At 43.1% G+C, this 19494-nt stretch overlaps 1 protein-coding gene across 2 annotated transcripts; it reads right to left on the minus strand.

The window, feature by feature from the left end:
- Positions 1 to 42: 42 nt before the first annotated feature.
- LOC121543226 (RUN domain-containing protein 3B) lies at positions 43 to 14813 on the minus strand. Of its 2 annotated transcripts, none has more exons than XM_041852973.2 (11): positions 14574 to 14813; positions 9008 to 9123; positions 8621 to 8754; positions 8107 to 8192; positions 7799 to 7888; positions 7601 to 7681; positions 7285 to 7465; positions 6778 to 6935; positions 2304 to 2450; positions 1931 to 2052; positions 43 to 1830 (listed from the first exon to the last, which is right to left on the minus strand). In XM_041852973.2, the coding sequence occupies exons 1-11, from the start codon at positions 14666 to 14668 to the stop codon at positions 1685 to 1687; spliced, it is 1356 nt and encodes a 451-aa protein (XP_041708907.1). In that variant the 5' UTR covers positions 14669 to 14813; the 3' UTR covers positions 43 to 1684. The 2 variants fall into 2 exon arrangements, with proteins under 2 accessions (XP_041708907.1, XP_041708908.1); XM_041852974.2 differs by having other exon boundaries at positions 1673 to 1830; positions 2321 to 2450.
- Between the last annotated feature and the right edge of the window lie 4681 nt (positions 14814 to 19494).

Consider the following 19494-nt stretch of genomic DNA (forward strand, 5'->3'; position numbering starts at 1 on the left):
GTGCAAGAAAAATATAATTCAAACAAAGCACAAGACTGTAAATATATTGTTTCCTACAGTAGTTTATTCAAAATGGAGAAAATAACAAATATGCAGCAAAGTAATAAATCTATGTGCAAAATCACAATACAGTTAATTGTGTGTGTGTGGGTGTGTGTGAGTGAGACAGAGATCCAGAACACACCCTGAAAACTCTCCCCACATGCCTCTGATCAAAATAAATCTCAAAACATTCAACCCCAATACAGACTATTATGTTCAACCTAACCAACCTGTTCAACCTAAACAACCTGTTCAACATAACCCTGTTGGACAGGAAACATTTCCTGAGAACACAATAAACCCTTTATGATGCATAATGATAACATAACACATAATACTGTATGGTTAAATCCAAACGGATTGTGGATGAGATACATTCAATGCCATCAATAGTATGATTATGGCTGCAAGTCAGGTACCACAGAGGATGGACCGTAGAAACAGAAGACATAGAAGGAACACGGTTCTCCTCTAGATATTTTGAGGCCCTTCCAACATGGAAGCGTGATTGAGTGACTACACAACACTTATAAATAGTGAGGATGACGACAGTCCAGTCCTCTGGCAGGAATGCAATACCTAAATATGTCCATTCTATGAGATGTATTTCTGTGGCCGCTGAATCTGACCCACTATGGCCATCTATAGTAGAGCTCACTGGAGTTGCCAGGGTAACAGGACAAGAACACCTGCAAGTTGATGAGGAATGAACAGAACCACTAGTCTACAGGCTTTAACCACCTATGAGAAACAACAAACCCTAACCTTATACCCGCAACACTCCTTACCCCTACCTAAAATCTTACCCCTACCTAAACAAATCCTAAAGAAAGCAATTCCTCAAGTTTTGTCAATCTCTGGGATGCTGAACATGTTTACATCATGAGGGGTCCATAACGTTTTATTAGAGGTCAGAGGTCAAAGATCCTTCTAACTAAAACACAGAACCATTTGTGGTTCTAGCCATCTTGTGATAGAACACTCCCCCTGCTGGCCAAGGGAAAGACCTCCACTTTAGTGACAACAAAAAGGCTGCATCCCAATAGTATAAAGTGGCGTTCTCGTCTCTTCACCTTGGTCTGCACTGATCTGAACACATAAGATAGGTGACAGCAGTATGGCAGATGCCTACCCGGAACTGGCTTTCAACTATGCAGTTGTTTTCCTATCAGTGCAGCTATACAACAAACTAATAAATAAACATGAGGTCGGGTCCTGATCATACAGTCCTGTTTTTTCCAACGGCTCTGCGCTTACATTGAAGGACTGACTACTGAAGCGCTGGTTCCAGGGTCAGTTCGGGTTCTAAATTCCAAATGATTGACTGCGGCTCCCAGGTTTTGAGCTCTGTGTTCCTTCTTCAACTCTGAGTTCCTGGATCCAGATTCCAGGTGGTATACTCATAGAAATTCCAATAAATAAATCAATACATCTCTATGCACACAGTTGTCTGATTCTACGCCCTGTGTTGTATCTCTGGTAATCTATCAATTGAGCCTGGGAACGAGGTTAGATATCTGGGTTTAGGAGGGGATGGGGTGGAATGTTATTCAAAAGTCTGAGTTCCAATTCCAGATTCCAGGATCCAAATCATCTGGCTATCTTTCTCCAGGCCATGTGCTGGGTCTCTTGGTCTCTGGTTTTAGGACGGGGTGAGGCCAGGACTGGTTATCTCTGTGGTGGGGCTGGCCAGACACTCACTGGACTTCAGGCTGGCCAGAGACTTATAGCTGGCTACTGACTGCAGAGACCCACACAGACCTATCAGAGAGGGGGTGTCCTCCTTCCCTGGGGCGCAAAAGAGGGGGTTAACACACATGCACAAAATAACTATATTATTTATTGGTAGTGGGGGATAGCACAGAAACGCACGCATGCACACACACACCGTGATGGTGCCAGTGTGAGCTGGCTGGTCTGGTGTCCAGGTTGAGTGTGTGTAAGGGCTCCAGAGAGGTCTGGGACAGACTCATAGCAGCAGACATCTGCTCTAGGCTCTGGAAACTCTTCCTGTAGAACACACACACACACATATATTAGAGCGGACTCTCTGGATGCATCTCAATAGTCTGACAGCTATACTGGACTAACCATTTGGAATGTTAAAAATCATATTCTTGTCACAGCACTTTTCTCACAGGCACAGTATATATGTATTAATATACTGTGTCACCACATTTGGGTGGACCATGTAAAATCATACTATGGTGTGTAAGGAAGTGAGGAAGTTGTGGAATATGAATTAATCCTCGTTTACATACTCCTCCCACTGCCCCACCCTATTCCTGTACAGCATGGTGTCCAAGGCAACAGCATTGGTATCCATGGCACCGGGTGAAGGCCACTGATTGGTCAGATGTGCGGTCAGTTCTTGTCTGGACCTCAAGTCATGGTTCTTCAGCACCGTCCTTGAGCAGGATGAAATACATACACACACACACACACACACACACACACACGTGAAGACATAAACCTCTACTGTCATATACTAGTTCCTCATATTGTGTTCCTGGAACATTCTGTCCCAAAATATGCTACGCAGCCCATTCTCTCTCTGCAATCTCTTCTCTCCTCACCTTCTCCTTTTCTCTCGCTCTCCCTTTCGCTCTCATCTCTCCCTCTACCTCTCTCTGTTGTGTCTGTAAATCCATACCCCTGACTGATCATTGGTTTGAGAGATGAGACTGCAGTTTCAACCCCAGCATTTGGAAAGCTAAGAAAATCCTCACGACCCAAATTAAAATATTGATCACAGAGGGTGGAAAGGAAGAGATCAAATTGATCACACCTTTAATTTAGAGACTCTCTCAGTGATAAACTAACTTCAACCAAACCCAATGTACCTCCTATGTACACAGGCATTCTGATGACTCACACAGGCCAAGTCATCACACCAAGGTTATTATAGTAAACTAAAACTCATTATGAAAAAACTGTTTAGTAAACTGAAATATAATAATTAAGAAATATGTTTGAAAAACTAAAACTATACTGAAACTATTATCTTTGACTCCAAAATTAACTAAAATAAAATCGAATGGGGTTTTCGTGCTTTTTTTTCCTAATGGGGATTTCAAGCTTTTCAATCTGGCAGCCAACATTGAGATTTAAAGGTAGACTCAGCAAGATGACGTTGCCATGAGCAGCATCGCAGATATTGGGGATGTTTCAGAGGTAAGGCTAAAGCAACTGACTGTAGACAAAAGTCAAGGAGTGAAGTCGGTGGCGGTGCATCTGCGACAGCCGGACACTAATGTAGTTTTCCAACAGCTCAGATCAACATGGCAGTGTTGCCATTGTTTATAAAATGTTTTCTATATAATGTCGAAATAAACATGTATCTAACCCCCTTATCACACACTCACAAACTGAAATATAATATAATACTGTGTGTGTACATTGTACAATCAATTAGTGAGAGAGAGCCTCAAATATCACATGTATTTGTATATATCCACTGTATACATAAAATCGCAGCATATTGGTTCCTGTTTCAGTCATGCCTTTGGTCACGTTCGCTTGGGTCAAACAAAAACACCCTAATGATTGGTTGACAATAGAGCTCCCCACAATGAAGGCGATGGCTGCAGGATGAAGTTGGTGAAGGAGCAGAAACTTGCAGTTGACTGCAGTCAAGACTTCATGACCTTTGATCACATTTTTGTAAAGTTCATGCAGTCATGCAGTCATGTAGGTGCAAGTCAGACAATTTTTATCCCCAGAATGCAACACACTTTGAAAGGCGGTGACCGACTTGACAAAAGTGATCCGCTCTAACACAGCCATTGAGATTTGCACGATGCAACGTGGTAGCTACGGGACCAAAACAGTGGAGAAGTTTAGCCTCGCTTCAACGCTCTTAGTTGTTGTGGAAATTTACCCACTACTACAGTTTACTTGGTGCATTTGGAAAGTATTCAGACCCTTTGACTTTTTCCACATTTTGTTACGTTACAGCCTTATTCTAAAATTGATTTTTTTTAATGTATCCTCGTCAATCTACACACAATACCCCATAATGACAAAGCAAAAACTGGTTTTTAGACATTTTAGCAAATATATTACAAATAAAAAACAGAAATACCTTATTTACATAAGTATTCAGACCCTTTGCTATGAGACTCGAAATTGAGCTCAGGTGCATCCTGTTTCCATTGATCATCCTTGAGATGTTTCTACAACTTGGAGTTCACCTGTGGTAAATTCAATTGATTGGACATGATTTGGAAAGGTCCCACACTTGACAATGAATGTCAGAGCAAAAACCAAGCCATGAGGTCGAAGGAATTGTCTGTAGAGCTCCGAGACAGGATTGTGTCAAGGCACAAGTCTGAGGAAGGGTACCAAAAAATGTCTGCAGCATTGAAGGTCCCCAAGAACACAGTGGCCTCCATCATTCTTAAATGGAAGAAGTTTGGAACCACCAAGACTCGTCCTAGAGCTGGCCACCCGGCCAAACTGAGCAACCAGGGGAGAAGGGCCTTGGTCAGGGAGGTGACCAAGAACCCGATGGTCACTCTGACAGAGCTCCTCAGTGGAGATGGGAGAACCTTCCAGAAGGACAACCATCTCTGCAGCACTCCACCAATCAGGCCTTTATGGTAGAGTGGCCAGACGGAAGCCACTCCTCAGTAAAAGGCACATGTCAGCCTGCTTGGAGTTTGCCAAAAGGCACCTAAAGGACTCTCAGACCATAAGAAACAAGATTCTCTGGTCTGATGAAACATCTGAAGGAAACCTCCAGATGGTGAAGCATGGTGGTGGCAGCATCATACTGTGGGGATGTTTTTCAGCGGCAGGGACTGGGAGACTAGTCAGGTTCGAGGGGAAAGATGAACAGAACAAAGTACAGAGAGAGATCCTTGATGAAATCCTGCTCCAGAGCGCTCAGGACCTCAGACTGGGGCAAAGGTTTACCTTCCAACAGGACAACGTCCCTAAGCACACAGCAAAGACAACACAGGAGTGGATTTGGGACAAGTCTCTGAATGTCCTTGAGTGGCCCAGCCAGAGCCCAGATTTGAACCCGATCGAACATCTCTGGAGAAACCTGAAAATAGCTGTGCAGCGACGCTCCCCATCCAACATGACATAGCTTGAGAGGATCTGCAGAGAAGGATGGGAGAAACTCCCCAAATACAGGTGTGCCAAGCTTGTAGCATCATACCCAAGAAGACTCTAGGCTATAATCGCTGCCAAAGGTGCTTCAACAAAGTACTAAGTAAAGGGTCTGAATACTTATGATATTTCAGTTTATTTTTATTTGTAATACATTTGTAAAAAATTCTAAAAAAATGTTTTTGCTTTGTCTTTATGGGGTATTGTGTGTAGATTGCATAAGGCTGTAATGTAACAAAATTTGAAAAAAGTCAAGGGGTCTGAATATTTTCTGAATGCACTGTACGTAATCTCGCTGAGTCTACCTTAAACCTAACCTAACCTATGATCTGACCCATCACCATCATCATGTATTACTGGCCCATAGTGGCATAGGCTACTTTCTGTCCATAACACTAACACTAAAACTAAAACTGAAAAATATAAAAACTAAATAATTATTTTCTTCATAAAACTTAAACTAAATTAAAGACAAGTGGATTTGAAAACTAACTGAAACTAAACTGAATTTCAAATAAAAATCTTTAAACTAATATAAAACCCCAAAACTATAATAATAAAAACCTTGCATCACACACACACATTTTACTATACTTGTAAGTACCAGAAGTCCTCACAAGAATAGTAAACCAACTAAAATTCAGAGAAGTGAGAACATTTTGCCAGTCCTCACTTGTAAAAAGGCTATTTTAGTCTTAGGGGTTAAGTTTAGGGTTATAATTAGGGTTAGTGGTTAGGTTTAGGGGTTAAGTTTAGGGTTATAATTAGGGTTAGTGGTTAGGTTTAGGGGTTAAGTTTAGGGTTATAATTAGGGTTAGTGGTTAGGTTTAGGGGTTAGGTTTAGGGTTATAATTAGGGTTAGTGGTTAGGTTTAGGGGTTAAGTTTAGGGTTATAATTAGGGTTAGTGGTTAGGTTTAGGGGTTAAGTTTAGGGTTATAATTAGGGTTAGTGGTTAGGTTTAGGGGTTAGGTTTAGGGTTATAATTAGGGTTAGTGGTTAGGGTTAGTGGTTAGGTTTAGGGTTATAATTAGGGTTAGTGGTTAGGGTTAGTGGTTAGGTTTAGGGGTTAGGTTTAGGGTTATAATTAGGGTTAGTGGTTAGGGTTAGTGGTTAGGTTTAGGGGTTAAGTTTAGGGTTATAATTAGGGTTAGTGGTTAGGTTTAGGGGTTAGGTTTAGGGGTTAGGTTTAGGGTTATAATTAGGGTTAGTGGTTAGGGTTAGTGGTTAGGTTTAGGGGTTAGGTTTAGGGTTAGTGGTTAGGGTTAGTGGTTAGGTTTAGGGGTTAAGGTTGTTGGTCCCCAAAAAGTCCTCACAGGTATAGTAAGACATAGCTGTGTGCACTACTCCTGCATTCCCTGGCCCTCTCGCTGTGATTCAAATGTCACACTCACAGTTGGTCATTCCACCCACTCACACTCACAGATACACACACTCACAGTTGGTCATTCCACCCACTCACACTCACAGATACACACACTCACAGTTGGTCATTCCACCCACTCACACTCACAGATACACACACTCACAGTTGGTCATTCCACCCACTCACACTCACAGATACACACACTCACAGCTGGTCATTCCACCCACTCACACTCACAGATACACACACTCACAGTTGGTCCTGGAGCTCCAGTACGATGTATTCTAGTTGTTCCTTCTCCAGTGTGTGTGAGAGGTGTGTGTCTGTTAATCTCTGCTGAAGAGCTTTGTTCTGGGACATCGCTTGAGACAGCTGGGCCTCTCTCAGACGAACCATCTCTTCCAGATAACACTGGCACACCCACACACACACACAACAGTGAGTTGTTGCAGTATATTTTTTGCAGTAGCAAAACAGATAAACAAGGGAAGATCTTTGTTTTGGTAAAGGAGGCACTATAGATTTGTACTCCGGTGAGGATGGAATGGATGATATCAAGCTGTGTGTGTGTGTGTTTCCATTTCCTCAGCAGAGCACTGACAGTTAGCCTGACATTTAGAAATCAAACGTTCAAATTATTCCTCACAGACACCTCACAGTCTCAGTGTCTCATGCACAAATGCACACATACACCTGCATCCTATAGTGCAATACAGTGTTTTGCCGCAACACGTACACTACACACACACTGAGACGTTACCTTCTGTTCCAGTGCCATGCGGTATTTCTGCTCTAGTCGTTTACACTTGCTGACCCAGCTGCTCTGCTCAGTGAAGATGGCCGCCGCAGTGCTGGCGGCCATCTTTTCAGGGGTGCTCTTCTCGCTGCCGCTGCTCCCCAGGGTCCTCAACTCCTCCTCATCACTGCTGATGCTGTCTGCACTACACAGGGGGAAAGGGCACATTTCAGAGGGTACTACAGAGGGGGTAGGAGTTCAATTCATAGCGCACGTACAGGGGGAAGGGTACATAATAGCAGGTAAAGGTTAAAGGACTAAAAGATTGAAGCCCACATACCTATGGATGAACTTCAGATAGGGCGTATAGTCAATCACCGCTGGGCAGCTTCCATTCAGCCCCTCCCCTTTCAGACAGAAGCTAACCACCAGAGGAAAATACACTTTTAAATGAGACCTTTACTGTATAACCTGAGCTCTGACTCAGCAACACTATAATAACTAAATATAAATAATATACAGTATGATATACGAGTACCTGAAGTCGATGGTGTTGAGACAGATGAGTGTATCTGCTAGCAGCCCCGCCTCCTCACCTAGCATGATGGCCCCATCCTCATACCATCTCCTACACACAACATAGAACACACACTTAATACACACACACACACACACACTAGTTCCATCCTCAGAACACTTCTAAACAACACACACACACACACACTAACTCCATCCTCAGAGCACCTAAAACCAACACTCAACACAGATGTAGTTCGGTCTGGTGTTTTGTATTGACATTTTGTGTGTGTCTGTGTGCATCTCTGTGTGTGTGTCAGAGAGAAAGACCTGGTGGTTTTGAAGTCCCTCAAGGCGGAGGAGATGTACTCAGACAGCCTCTTCTCCATCAGCACCAGTCTGATCCACGCCCGGCCCTGTGGACGGACACACACACACACACACACACACACACACACACACACACACACACACACACACACACAGTTCTTAAGTTCCCATTATACATCAGAAGGCCTGCATAGTAGCTCTTTAAAACAGACATCATTATAATACAAATACATACTGCCCTTCCTACTTCGCCACAGTCAGCTGATTGAGTTTGTGCACCTGCACGCATGTGTGCTTGTGCCTGAGCTGTGGCGTTCTCTTGGACAGCACTACAGTATTTATTGTTTAAAGCTTCTGAACAAAGCTGTCTTTTGTTCTGTGTGTAATTTCATCCAGCGGAAAAGGCTGAGAGAGTTGTGTGTGTGTCTTCGATCCGTGGGAATATTTATGTTATCATTAAGATCCATGGCTCAAGGCTTCACACACACACACACACACACACACACACACACACCTTAGCTCTGGAGGACCGTGCGTTCTCCATGCTCTCAATGCTGTGGATGCAGCTGTGAGAGACTTTACTGCAGGCTACCTTCACATAGTCCCAGAAACTACGAGGACTCTCATAACCAAACCACATAGTCTGACCTGGGAGAAGGGAGACAGAGACAGAGACAGAGACAGAGGAGAGAGACAGACAGACAGACAGACAGAGAGAATAGGGGAGGGAGAGAGAGGACGGCACAGAGGGAGCGAAAGAGAGAGAGGGAGTAGAGAAGGGAGGGAGGGAGAGAGAGACAATGAGATTGCTACATTTATCGGTGGCATATTAACTCGTATACTTAGCAACCCTGCAGTGGTCCAGATGGGAAGGGCTTTTAGCATGTGTGTGTTACTCTACCTTTAAGTCTGTGACTGAGGATCTGTTCCAGGATGGAGACGAAGTTGGTGAACTCTGGAGACGAGTCATCTATCGTCTCTAAACAGGAGCGGTCAATCAAAGTCTTCACTGAAAACCTGCACACACAGAGAGAGAGAGAGTTTTCACTGAGTCTGCACTGGTTTCCAACAGGATCTGCATGTTCCTCTCTGACATGCTGTTAAATGTGACTCTAGGGAGAGGAGATCATCTCTGACTGAACAGATGATTTAGAGGCTTTAGGAAACACTATCTCTCTACTGCACACTGGATCAGTGGAGCGTTGACAATATTGAAAAATACATTGACAATACTTTTTTTCCCTTCAGATTTCCAAATAATCATTCCACAAACACGGTGTCATATAAGCATAGATAGATTACACGGAGGTCAGACTGTGGGGCATGACAACAACTATAGGGCTCCTGACCAGAGAGACTCTCTAATCAGTGTCTAGGTTATCAAGCACCGAGGAGAGTTAACGGAATGAAGCAAACACAGGAAATGACTCTGTGTCTGTGTGTGTGTGTGTGTGCACACGTGTGCGTGTGTTGATTCTGGAGTACAGGGATGCATCTCAATAGTCTTAAATGGCCTCATTTCCATGTTGGTGAGATAGAGAGATGCAACAGTCATCTCTGTGCTGTGGGGCTTGTACTGCACAGACACACAGTAGCAGGTTAAGGGGCAGTGGGGTGACTGGGCAGGTTAAGTGGCAGTGGGGTGACTGGGCAGGTTAAGTGGCAGTGGGGTGACTGGGCAGATGGAGCTTTATCTAAACAGGACAGACAATAAGGTTTTCAGTTTTTTCCATTACGTACACTCCTGACAGAGAGAGAAGGGGTAGAGAGGAGGAGTCAGAGGGAGGAGGGGGAGACAGAGAGAGGAGGAGACAGAGAGAGTGAGAGAAAGAGAAACAGATAGTCTGTGAGAGAAAGACAGAGAGAATAAACACACAGCATGAATCACCAGATGCTTTTAGTGGCCTACTCCTCCACTTCTAAGAACACACAGGTCTGATGAAGTGTAGACACAGCTGCTCAGAGCTCTCAGGATAACTTATTAAATGAGTGCCTGTTTACCCTGCGTACAAGTGAATCCTCATCATCAACAAAAAGTTCAGACCTAAAGCTGTTACTGTTGTCCTTATCCACACCTTACTGTCATTACTGTCTCCCTTTTACCACCCTCCTCCCCTGTCTCCTTCCATCTTAATATTTCTCTGGAACTCTATTTCCCCCATGCCCCTCTCTCTCCGTCTGCCTGTCTGAACATCAGTGAGAAGGAAATTACATTTCCCAGAGCATGTTAGATGACATTCAGAATTATTTGTCACATGCTTCGTAAACATCAGGTGTAGACTAACAGTGTAATGTTTACCGATGGGCCCTTCCCAACAATGCAGAGAGAACCAAATAAATAATAGAAAAATTATAACACGAGGAATAAATACACAATGAGTAACAATAACCTGGGCTGGCTAAATACACGGGGTACCAGTACCGAGTCCATGTGCAGGGGTGCGAGATAATTGAGGTGGATATGTACATACAGTGGGGAAAAAAGTATTTAGTCAGCCACCAATTGTGCAAGTTCTCCCACTTAAAAAGATGAGAGAGGCCTGTAATTTTCATCATAGGTACACGTCAACTATGACAGACAAATTGAGGAAAGAAAATCCAGAAAATCACATTGTAGGATTTTTAATGAATTTATTTGCAAATTATGGTGGAAAATAAGTATTTGGTCACCTACAAACAAGCAAAATTTCTGGCTCTCACAGACCTGTAACTTCTTCTTTAAGAGGCTCCTCTGTCCTCCACTCGTTACCTGTATTAATGGCACCTGTTTGAACTTGTTATCAGTATAAAAGACACCTGTCCACAACCTCAAACAGTCACACTCCAAACTCCACTATGGCCAAGACCAAAGAGCTGTCAAAGGACACCAGAAACAAAATTGTAGACCTGCACCAGGCTGGGAAGACTGAATCTGCAATAGGTAAGCAGCTTGGTTTGAAGAAATCAACTGTGGGAGCAATTATTAGGAAATGGAAGACATACAAGACCACTGATAATCTCCCTCGATCTGGGGCAAGATCTCACCCCGTGGGGTCAAAATGATCACAAGAACGGTGAGCAAAAATCCCAGAACCACACGGGGGGACCTAGTGAATTACCTGCAGAGAGCTGGGACCAAAGTAACAAAGCCTACCATCAGTAACACACTACGCCGCCAGGGACTCAAATCCTGCAGTGCAAGACGTGTCCCCCTGCTTAAGCCAGCATATGTCCAGGCCCGTCTGAACTTTGCTAGAGTGCATTTGGATGATCCAGAAGATGATTGGGAGAATGTCATATGGTCAGATGAATCCAAAATAGAACTTTTTGGTAATAACTCAACTCGTCGTGTTTGGAGGACAAAGAATGCCGAGTTGCATCCAAAGAACACCATACCTACTGTGAAGCATGGGGGTGGAAACATCATGCTTTGGGGCTGTTTTTCTGCAAAGGGACCAGGACGACTGATCCGTGTAAAGGAAAGAATGAATGGGGCCATGTATCGTGAGATTTTGAGTGAAAGCCTCCTTCCATCAGCAAGGGCATTGAAGATTAAACGTGGCTGGGTCTTTCAGCATGACAATGATCCCAAACACACTGCCCGGGCAACGAAGGAGTGGCTTCGTAAGAAGCATTTCAAGGTCCTGGAGTGGCCTAGCCAGTCTCCAGATCTCAACCCCATAGAAAATCTTTGGAGGGAGTTGAAAGTCCGTGTTGCCCAGCGACAGCCCCAAAACATCACTGCTCTAGAGGAGATCTGCATGGAGGAATGGGCCAAAATACCAGCAACAGTATGTGAAAACCTTGTGAAGACTTACAGAAAACGTTTGACCTGTGTCATTACCAACAAAGGGTATATAACCAAGTATTGAGAAACTTTAGTTATTGACCAAATACTTATTTTCCACCATAATTTGCAAATAAATTCATTAAAAATCCTACAATGTGATTTTCTGGATTTTTTCTCCTCATTTTGTCTGTCATAGTTGTCGTGTACCTATGATGAAAATTACAGACCTCTCTCATCTTTTTAAGTGGGAGAACTTGCACAATTGGTGGATGACTAAATACTTTTTCCCCCACTGTATAGGTAGGTATAAAGTGACTAGGCAACAGGCTAGTAGCTCAGCTGGTAGAGCACGGCGCTTGTAACGCCAAGGTAGTGGGTTCGATCCCCGGGACCACCCATACACAAAAATGTATGCACGCATGACTGTAAGCTTTTTAGATAACAGTATCAGCAGCGTAGTTAGTGCAAAAAGGATCAATGCAGATAGTTAAATAGTTAACCAATAGCTACCCAGACTAACTATTTAGCAGTCTTTTGGGTTGGGGGTAGAAGCTGTTCAAGGTTCTGATGGTTCCAGACTTGGTGCATCGGTACCGCTTGCCATGTGGTAGCAGAGAGAACAGTCTATGACTTGGGTGGCTGGAGTCTGACCATTTTTAGGGCCTTCCTCAGACACCACCTGGTATAGAGGTTCTGGATGGCAGGGAGCTCAGCCCCAGTGATGAACTGGGCCGTACGCACTACCCTAGCGCCTTCCGGTCAGACGCCAAGCAGTTGCCATACCAAGCGGTGATGCAGTCAGTCAAGATGCTCACAATGGTGCAGCTGTAGAGCTTTTTGAGGATATGAGGGCCCATGCCGAATCTTTTCAGCCTCCTGAGGGGGAAGAGGTGTTGTCGTGCCTTCTTCACGACTGTGTTGGTGTGTGTGGACCATGATAATTCCTTAGTGATGAGGACACAGAGGAACTTCACAGCCTTGTCTGCATATTAACCCTCCCGTTGTCCTTTCTTTAAAGTCTCACTGCCTCCTTCTCACAAATGATCCCAAAAATATAAAAATTTAATAAAGTTGGTTCAACACAGTGGCGGGTCATTTTGACCCTAGGACAACGGGAGGGTTTAAATCAATGAAACCAATGAACTGCATCTATTCATGTTCTGCAGCAGTGTTTGATTGGATATGAATTAATTCCACAGGATTTATATTTTAGTTATTCAGATCATTGGTTTTTCTGCTTAGGCAGACTCGGTCCTGATGACTCATAGCGATTATTAAGACTAGAGCAGTTGCTCACTATAAACTAAAGTATATTGAACCCAAGTGCTCTGCATACCTCAACTAAGATTTTGAGAGCTTGGGACTATAAGGTTCTATCTGCAAAATTATGATTCTGAGATAATTGGCTTTAAAGTTCAGAATCCTCATTTGTTTGAATGGTGTCAGTGATTTTTATCTTGTATTCTTTTGCACTCAACACGAATTGGGGTATTTAGAGTACTATATTGGTAGAGAACAAGGCTATGTCAAAAACTCAATTTGGACAAAAATGCAGATAGAACCTTATAGTCCCAAGCTCTCGATTTAGCTCACTGAGATGAAGCCTAGGCATTAGCTTAGTGAGCTAACATGAGTCTTCGGGAATCAGGCAAGGTTACTCATCACGTGAGCATTGTTCACCAAACCAACTAAATTATATCACAAGAACTGCACATGAAACCTTTTAGAACAGTGAAATTCCTGGATAAAACACTGACAATGATGTTGTGAAAAGCCACTCCAGAAAGGGATAACAAAGCCTGATATCTCTGCTGTTGTTGTGGGTTCCTCACCTGCCCTGGGGACATGTGAGTACAATGCCCACTCCCTGCTTTCTGATACCAGAGATCTTTAATGGTGATACACCAGTGACCATGTGTGGGAGATGCAAAAAGTGGGCTGAAGTGTCTACTGATTGAGTGGGAGTATGTAGTATATATCTACAACATAGATGGTGTATCTCCTATACCTAGGCTATCTCTTCACTAGAACCACAGGGGGCATAAGGCTGGATCTGATGGAGCCTCACACTTGATAGGGTGTTCAACAGCATGATGTCATCCACAGAGAAGGACATCACTACAGTTATCTAAAACACACACACACACGTGTGAAATAGGACAAATATAAGCACCCACCAAACTATTATTATTATTTATACTGTTCGAAGAACATGAGACTTCAGATGAATCATTTAGGAGAATCCTCACACATTGCTCTGTTCCGTGCCAATTCATACCTGTGTGTTGAATTGTATTTGTTCATGTGAAATCTATAGACTATACTGGTATTGAGTAGGCAGCTAATTAATGAAAGAAACTGTGTTTCCATTAATGATTAATTAAGGCTCATAGGTGGCGGTGGTGTGTGTGTGTGTGTGTGTGACCATTGGAGACCCCTCAGAACTAGTGCGGCGTCATAGGCTACAGTTCATCTCGATACAACAACATCATCAATACTGTAATGTAAACGCGATGTAACTGAAGCGAGACAAAGGAAGCTCGGTTATGTGCGCTGTTTAGAAATATAGCCTATGCCACCAATTAGCTTACCTTCTTCAACAGCCTCCACACACACTCACACCAGTCGCGTAAGAATGCGGGCATGTATTATCTCACCAATTAGTAAATGAACATAATCAAGCCAAGTATTATTTTACCTGCAGACAGTCAGTAGATTCCTCCTCTCCACAGCTCCGCTTCTGGCAGCGCCCCGTTTGCGAGCTACATGCAGCCCCAGGCTGAGTGACGCCATCCTCGCTACAGTTAGTCGTGTCTCCCCGGTGTACGTGCGCAGTATTTACGGTCCCTGTTTCTTTTCTGTCGGCAGGTTGGGTTCTACAGTGCACGCCGCCGCCCGCGTGCTCCTATCCGCGTCACACCAGCACGCTCGCTCGTTTGTTGACAGTCAATAGGGAAGGAGGGAGGTGGATGGATGAACATGACTCATATGATAATTTTTGAGAGAGAGAGAAAGAGAGTCACGGGATTGTGCTAAAACGTCCAAACCAAGTGCCGGGGAGTCTGAGCGCTTTTTGTCCCTGTTTAGAGCGAATTAGGCTACGGATTGGTAACTTGATGGTTTTGGGGGACGAAAAGAAGAGACTTTATATGGGTGCATCTCAATAGTCTAAAAAATGACTTTATTATCTCCTACATCTGCACTGATCTGATAGGTTTAATGAAAATGTTTCACACCAAGCATAACCTGGTCCCAGATCGGTTTGTGTTCATGTCAACTCCAGTGCTGTCATTGTCAAGCCAACATTTGGCATGACAATTCCATAAGGAGTTATGCCATTTAACATCTAGAGTTGGCAAGAGAGCAGAAACAGACTGGCACTCAGGCTAGCTGAAATAAGAGAGTTCTTTTAGGCTTTGGCTACTTCCTGTGCAGGCCCAGTAGCCTATTATTTAATAGAGAATGAAAGAGGCCTCTAGTAGCCAAAAGGCTATATCAGCATGGGCAGCGCCATTGAGGGCTTCCACCATTTTAATGTAGTCAACTTGGTGGGACTTCCAACTTCAAGACTGTGGACAGCGGCCGTCTCTAGGTGAAGCTGCAGCACTGGGAGAATCACTTGAAGAATAGTCATAGAGATAGATTGAGGACTCATCTTTGTATCTGTGCCATTATAGTGTCTATGACAGCATGGGCAGCACCATTGATGCTATCCTCATGTTGAAGTAGTCCATTTTCTTCTTCACGATTGTCTGATCCCTCCTGATGACCCGGTTGGACATGACTCCAACAGGATCACCAGGAGGGATCAGCCAATCGTGAAGAAAATTGACTACTTTAAAATGGAGATAGCCTCAATGGCGCTGCCCATGCTGTGTATGTACAGTAATTTGACTAGGTGACATGGTGCTGCTACAATAAACAGAAAGTAAAGGTTTATATCTTAACATTTTAGTAAGAGTGGCTAAACATTTGACTCCCGAGTGGCGCAGTGGTCTAAGGCACTGCATTGCAGTGCTAGCTGTGCCACTAGAGATCCTGGTTTGAATCCAGGCTCTGTCGTGGCCGGCCGTGACCGGGAGACCCATGGGGCGGCGCACAATTGGCCCAGCGTCGTCCAGGGTAGGGGAGGGAATGGCCGGCAGGGATGTAGCTCAGTTGGTAGAACATGGTGTTTGCAACGCCAGGGTTGTGGGTTCGATTCCCAGGGGGGGCCAGTATGATTATTTATTTATTTAATAATGTATGCACTCACTAACTGTAAGTCGCTCTGGATAAGAGCGTCTGCTAAATGACTAAAATGTAAAAGTAGTAATTTAGCAGACACTCTTATCCAGAGCGCCTTACAGTTAGTGAGTGCATAAATTTTTTTCATACTGGCCACCCGTGGGAATCAAACCCACAACCCTGGCGTTGCAAGCGCCATGCTCTACCAACTGAGCTACAGAGGAGGCCCATTGAATCAGGCCACATTGAAACGTGTTATAACTGTGTTCTGTGTTATGGTATGATACAATAGAGTGGCAGGTAGCCTAGTGGTTAGAGCTTTGGGCCAGTAACTGAAAGGTTGCTGGTTCAAATACCTGAGCTGACAAGGTGAACATCTGTTGATGTGCCCTTGAGCAAGGCACTTAACCCTAATTTGTTCCAGGGGAGCCGTACTACTATGGCTGACCCATGTGAGAATACAATATATGTATATACAAAAATGATAGAAATGTCTGTTTTCAGGTAGATGGGGACCCCCAGTGGCCATGGAGGCGACAGCCCTGTTCTAATACCTACATCCTTCCTCCCTTCCATGAATTGCCCTAGACACTGATCTGACACAAGCTCGGTGGGAATAGTCAGTATGGTATTTATAGCAGAGGAGAGCCACAGGGTCATTTGGTGAGTTTAAGGCACATGTGTCAAACTTATTCCATGGAGGGCTGAGTGTCTGTGGGTTTTCACTCCTTTGTACTTGATTTATGAATTAAAGTCAGTAATTAGTAAGGAACTCACCTCACCTGGTTGTCTAGGTCTTAATTGAAAGGAAAAACCAAAAACCAGCAGACACTAGGCCTTCCATGGAATGAGATTGACACCCCCAGGTTTAAGTGTATTAATGGATATTGAATAAAGTGTTTTTTGGCTACTGATGAAGTGCAATAGACTACTTAACTACCCCAAGACAACAACTCTACTGAGACAGACCAATCAAAACTGTTTTGATGTGTTTTGTGTTGTAACTTTTTTCTCGGAGGAAACAAGATGCCTCATTTTAGGGGTTTAACTATTTTCTAACTAAACGAGATGTGCCCCTACTGCAGGGGTAGGCAACTAGATTCAGCCGCGGGCCGATTTTTTTCGGAGTGGATGGTCAAGGGGCCGGAACATAATTATAATATTTTGTAAACTGAAAGTTGACCACAACTAAGCCCAAAAATAGATAGTATTTGGAAATAACAATAATTTAATACCTTGATTACATTGAGACACGATCACATGTCTCTTTTTATTCATGGAAATACTAGGTGAACAGATTACCTAAATCAAACTCATTTTGAGCTGAATTCCAGGTGATTTTTGTATATTTCTTTCTCCAAAAACTAAAATCCCCCCCCAAAAAATAATGTACAGTATATATTATGTAATTTCTTTGCTAAAAACCTTTGGGGGCCAAAAAAAAATCACTTCAAGGCTAGTTTTGCCGTTTTTTTCTCACAAAATAGATTTTTAACCTCAAGGGTATTTTCTGGTTGAATAAAGGTTAAACAGACTGTACCAATCAGAATCTCTGACCCTGTTCTTCTTCCCCTGTCCCTCAGAACTGGTTTGAGCCTGAGAAGAACACTGAAGACTAGAATACAGACTTGCGCTCCATTCCTCAGCTTCTGTCTCTGACCTCCTGTCTGTGTAGTCACTCACTCTGTGATTGACATCAGAACAAGAGAGTAGGAGCTGATCTCTCTTCCTGAGTGTCAGAAAGTAAGTAAAATGGCATACCTCAACCTATTGAACTACCACAATAACAGTTGAAGGAGCTTCAGTGAATGATTCATATATATAGAAGATTGTTCAAATCAAATTGTATTTGTCACATGGGCCGACTACAACAGGTGTAGACTTTACCGTGAAATGCTTACTTACGAGCCCTTTCCCAGCAATGCAGTTAAAAAGTAAGAAAAATGGTATATTGTCTTTGGGATGATTGGTGTCTGACGTTTTGATAGGGAGGATTTTGAACCCACTTTTGTGACACACAACCTCAAACTGTCTCTAGATTGACTGAACAAACCTAGATACTTAATATATTCATCCTATAGTAAGACATCAACAACAAGGAAGTTAACCTATCCTAACATGTTTTTTGTCTTAAGACCTTTTAACTAATCTTACTCCAGTGCCTGTATGTAAAGTGACATCACTTTATGTCATCCACTTCTACTGAGTCAGAGTGTGATGAAAACCCAAGAGGTGATGTCACAGTATGACGTCCCTTTTTAAAAATTAGGATCTTGTCAATGAGTGACACTTCATGGTTCAACGTGAGAACACAGTGGTAGTTGATTATATGACATAAATAACCCAAGAGACTAAAACCTCTGGATTGGCCTACAGGTTCAACCTTATGGTAAACATGTGCTTCATAACATCAACAATAAAACAAAGAAGTGATAGAATAAGGAGAGCTTATTATGGTCGCTGAGCGTATAAACTGTGTGTGTGTGTGTGTGTGCGCGTGCGTGCGTAGAGAAGCTGCTGACTAACTGTACCTTTGGCCCACACACTGGTGTGTGTTTTATGGAGTGTTGTATAACAGAGTAATTTGTTATCTGAATTGGTCTTTGACATGCACATACTCAGGGACAATAACACACACCTGCCCCTTTTATCGCTTTTAGCCAGCCCAACACCAGGGAAAATGTCTACTGTCACTTCACTGTGTACTGACATTATCTAGCAGTCCAACCATAAATTGAGGATCTTAATGTGAGAAATATTCAGCCACTCTTGGAGGACAATGGAGATTGGAAGCAAAGTAGAGAAATGTTTTCTGGTTTAGTTTGTCATTGAGAGATGAGAAGTGAAAAAATTACTCCATTGTCCTTCAATGGTTGAATATTTTGTCCGATGTCCAGTCATTCCAGCTTGATCAATGGCCAAGGAAGGCCAGAGAGATTCTAAGGGGAAGGTAATGGTTTTATCAAGAAGAGCAACTCACTGGCCACCATACTGTCTGTCTGTCTGTGGGTATGTTAACCCTCTACCAATTACTGATGTTGACAATGATTAACACATGTAGAGAGGTAAATGACTGTGTGGGAGTCTTTTTCCTTTTACAAAGCTACACAAGCCGCCAGGACTCATTAGAACAGAGTGAACAAGACAAAGCACTAAATCAGTCTGGAGGAAAAATAAAATCATCAATGTTCATTTATAGTTGAATTAACAAGTTGAGAAAACACATAATTTTAAATGGACTGAATTTTTGTTTGTTCAGATAACACTTAGCCCCAAAAGTTGAGTAAACAAAAAAAAGGCTGTGGAACCAGTTACTTAATAATAATTAGTTGAAACAATTGATTTGTGGGTGTTTTTTATTTATTTATTTATTTTTACAGTGTGGGTTGTCA

Source organism: Coregonus clupeaformis, chromosome 17 (assembly GCF_020615455.1).
Source record: "Coregonus clupeaformis isolate EN_2021a chromosome 17, ASM2061545v1, whole genome shotgun sequence".
In the NCBI taxonomy this organism is placed as follows: Eukaryota; Metazoa; Chordata; class Actinopteri; order Salmoniformes; family Salmonidae; genus Coregonus; species Coregonus clupeaformis.

Bases quoted from the DNA above. Each gene is read 5' to 3' on its own strand.
- LOC121543226 (XM_041852973.2), bottom strand. From the start codon at position 14,668: ATGGCGTCACTCAGCCTGGGGCTGCATGTAGCTCGCAAACGGGGCGCT. The intron at 8,193-8,620 runs GTGTGTGTGTGT...GTCCGTCCACAG, and splicing joins CACGGTCCTCCAGAGCTAAG to GGCCGGGCGTGGATCAGACT. The intron at 6,936-7,284 runs GTAACGTCTCAG...TGGGTGTGCCAG, and splicing joins GCATGGCACTGGAACAGAAG to TGTTATCTGGAAGAGATGGT.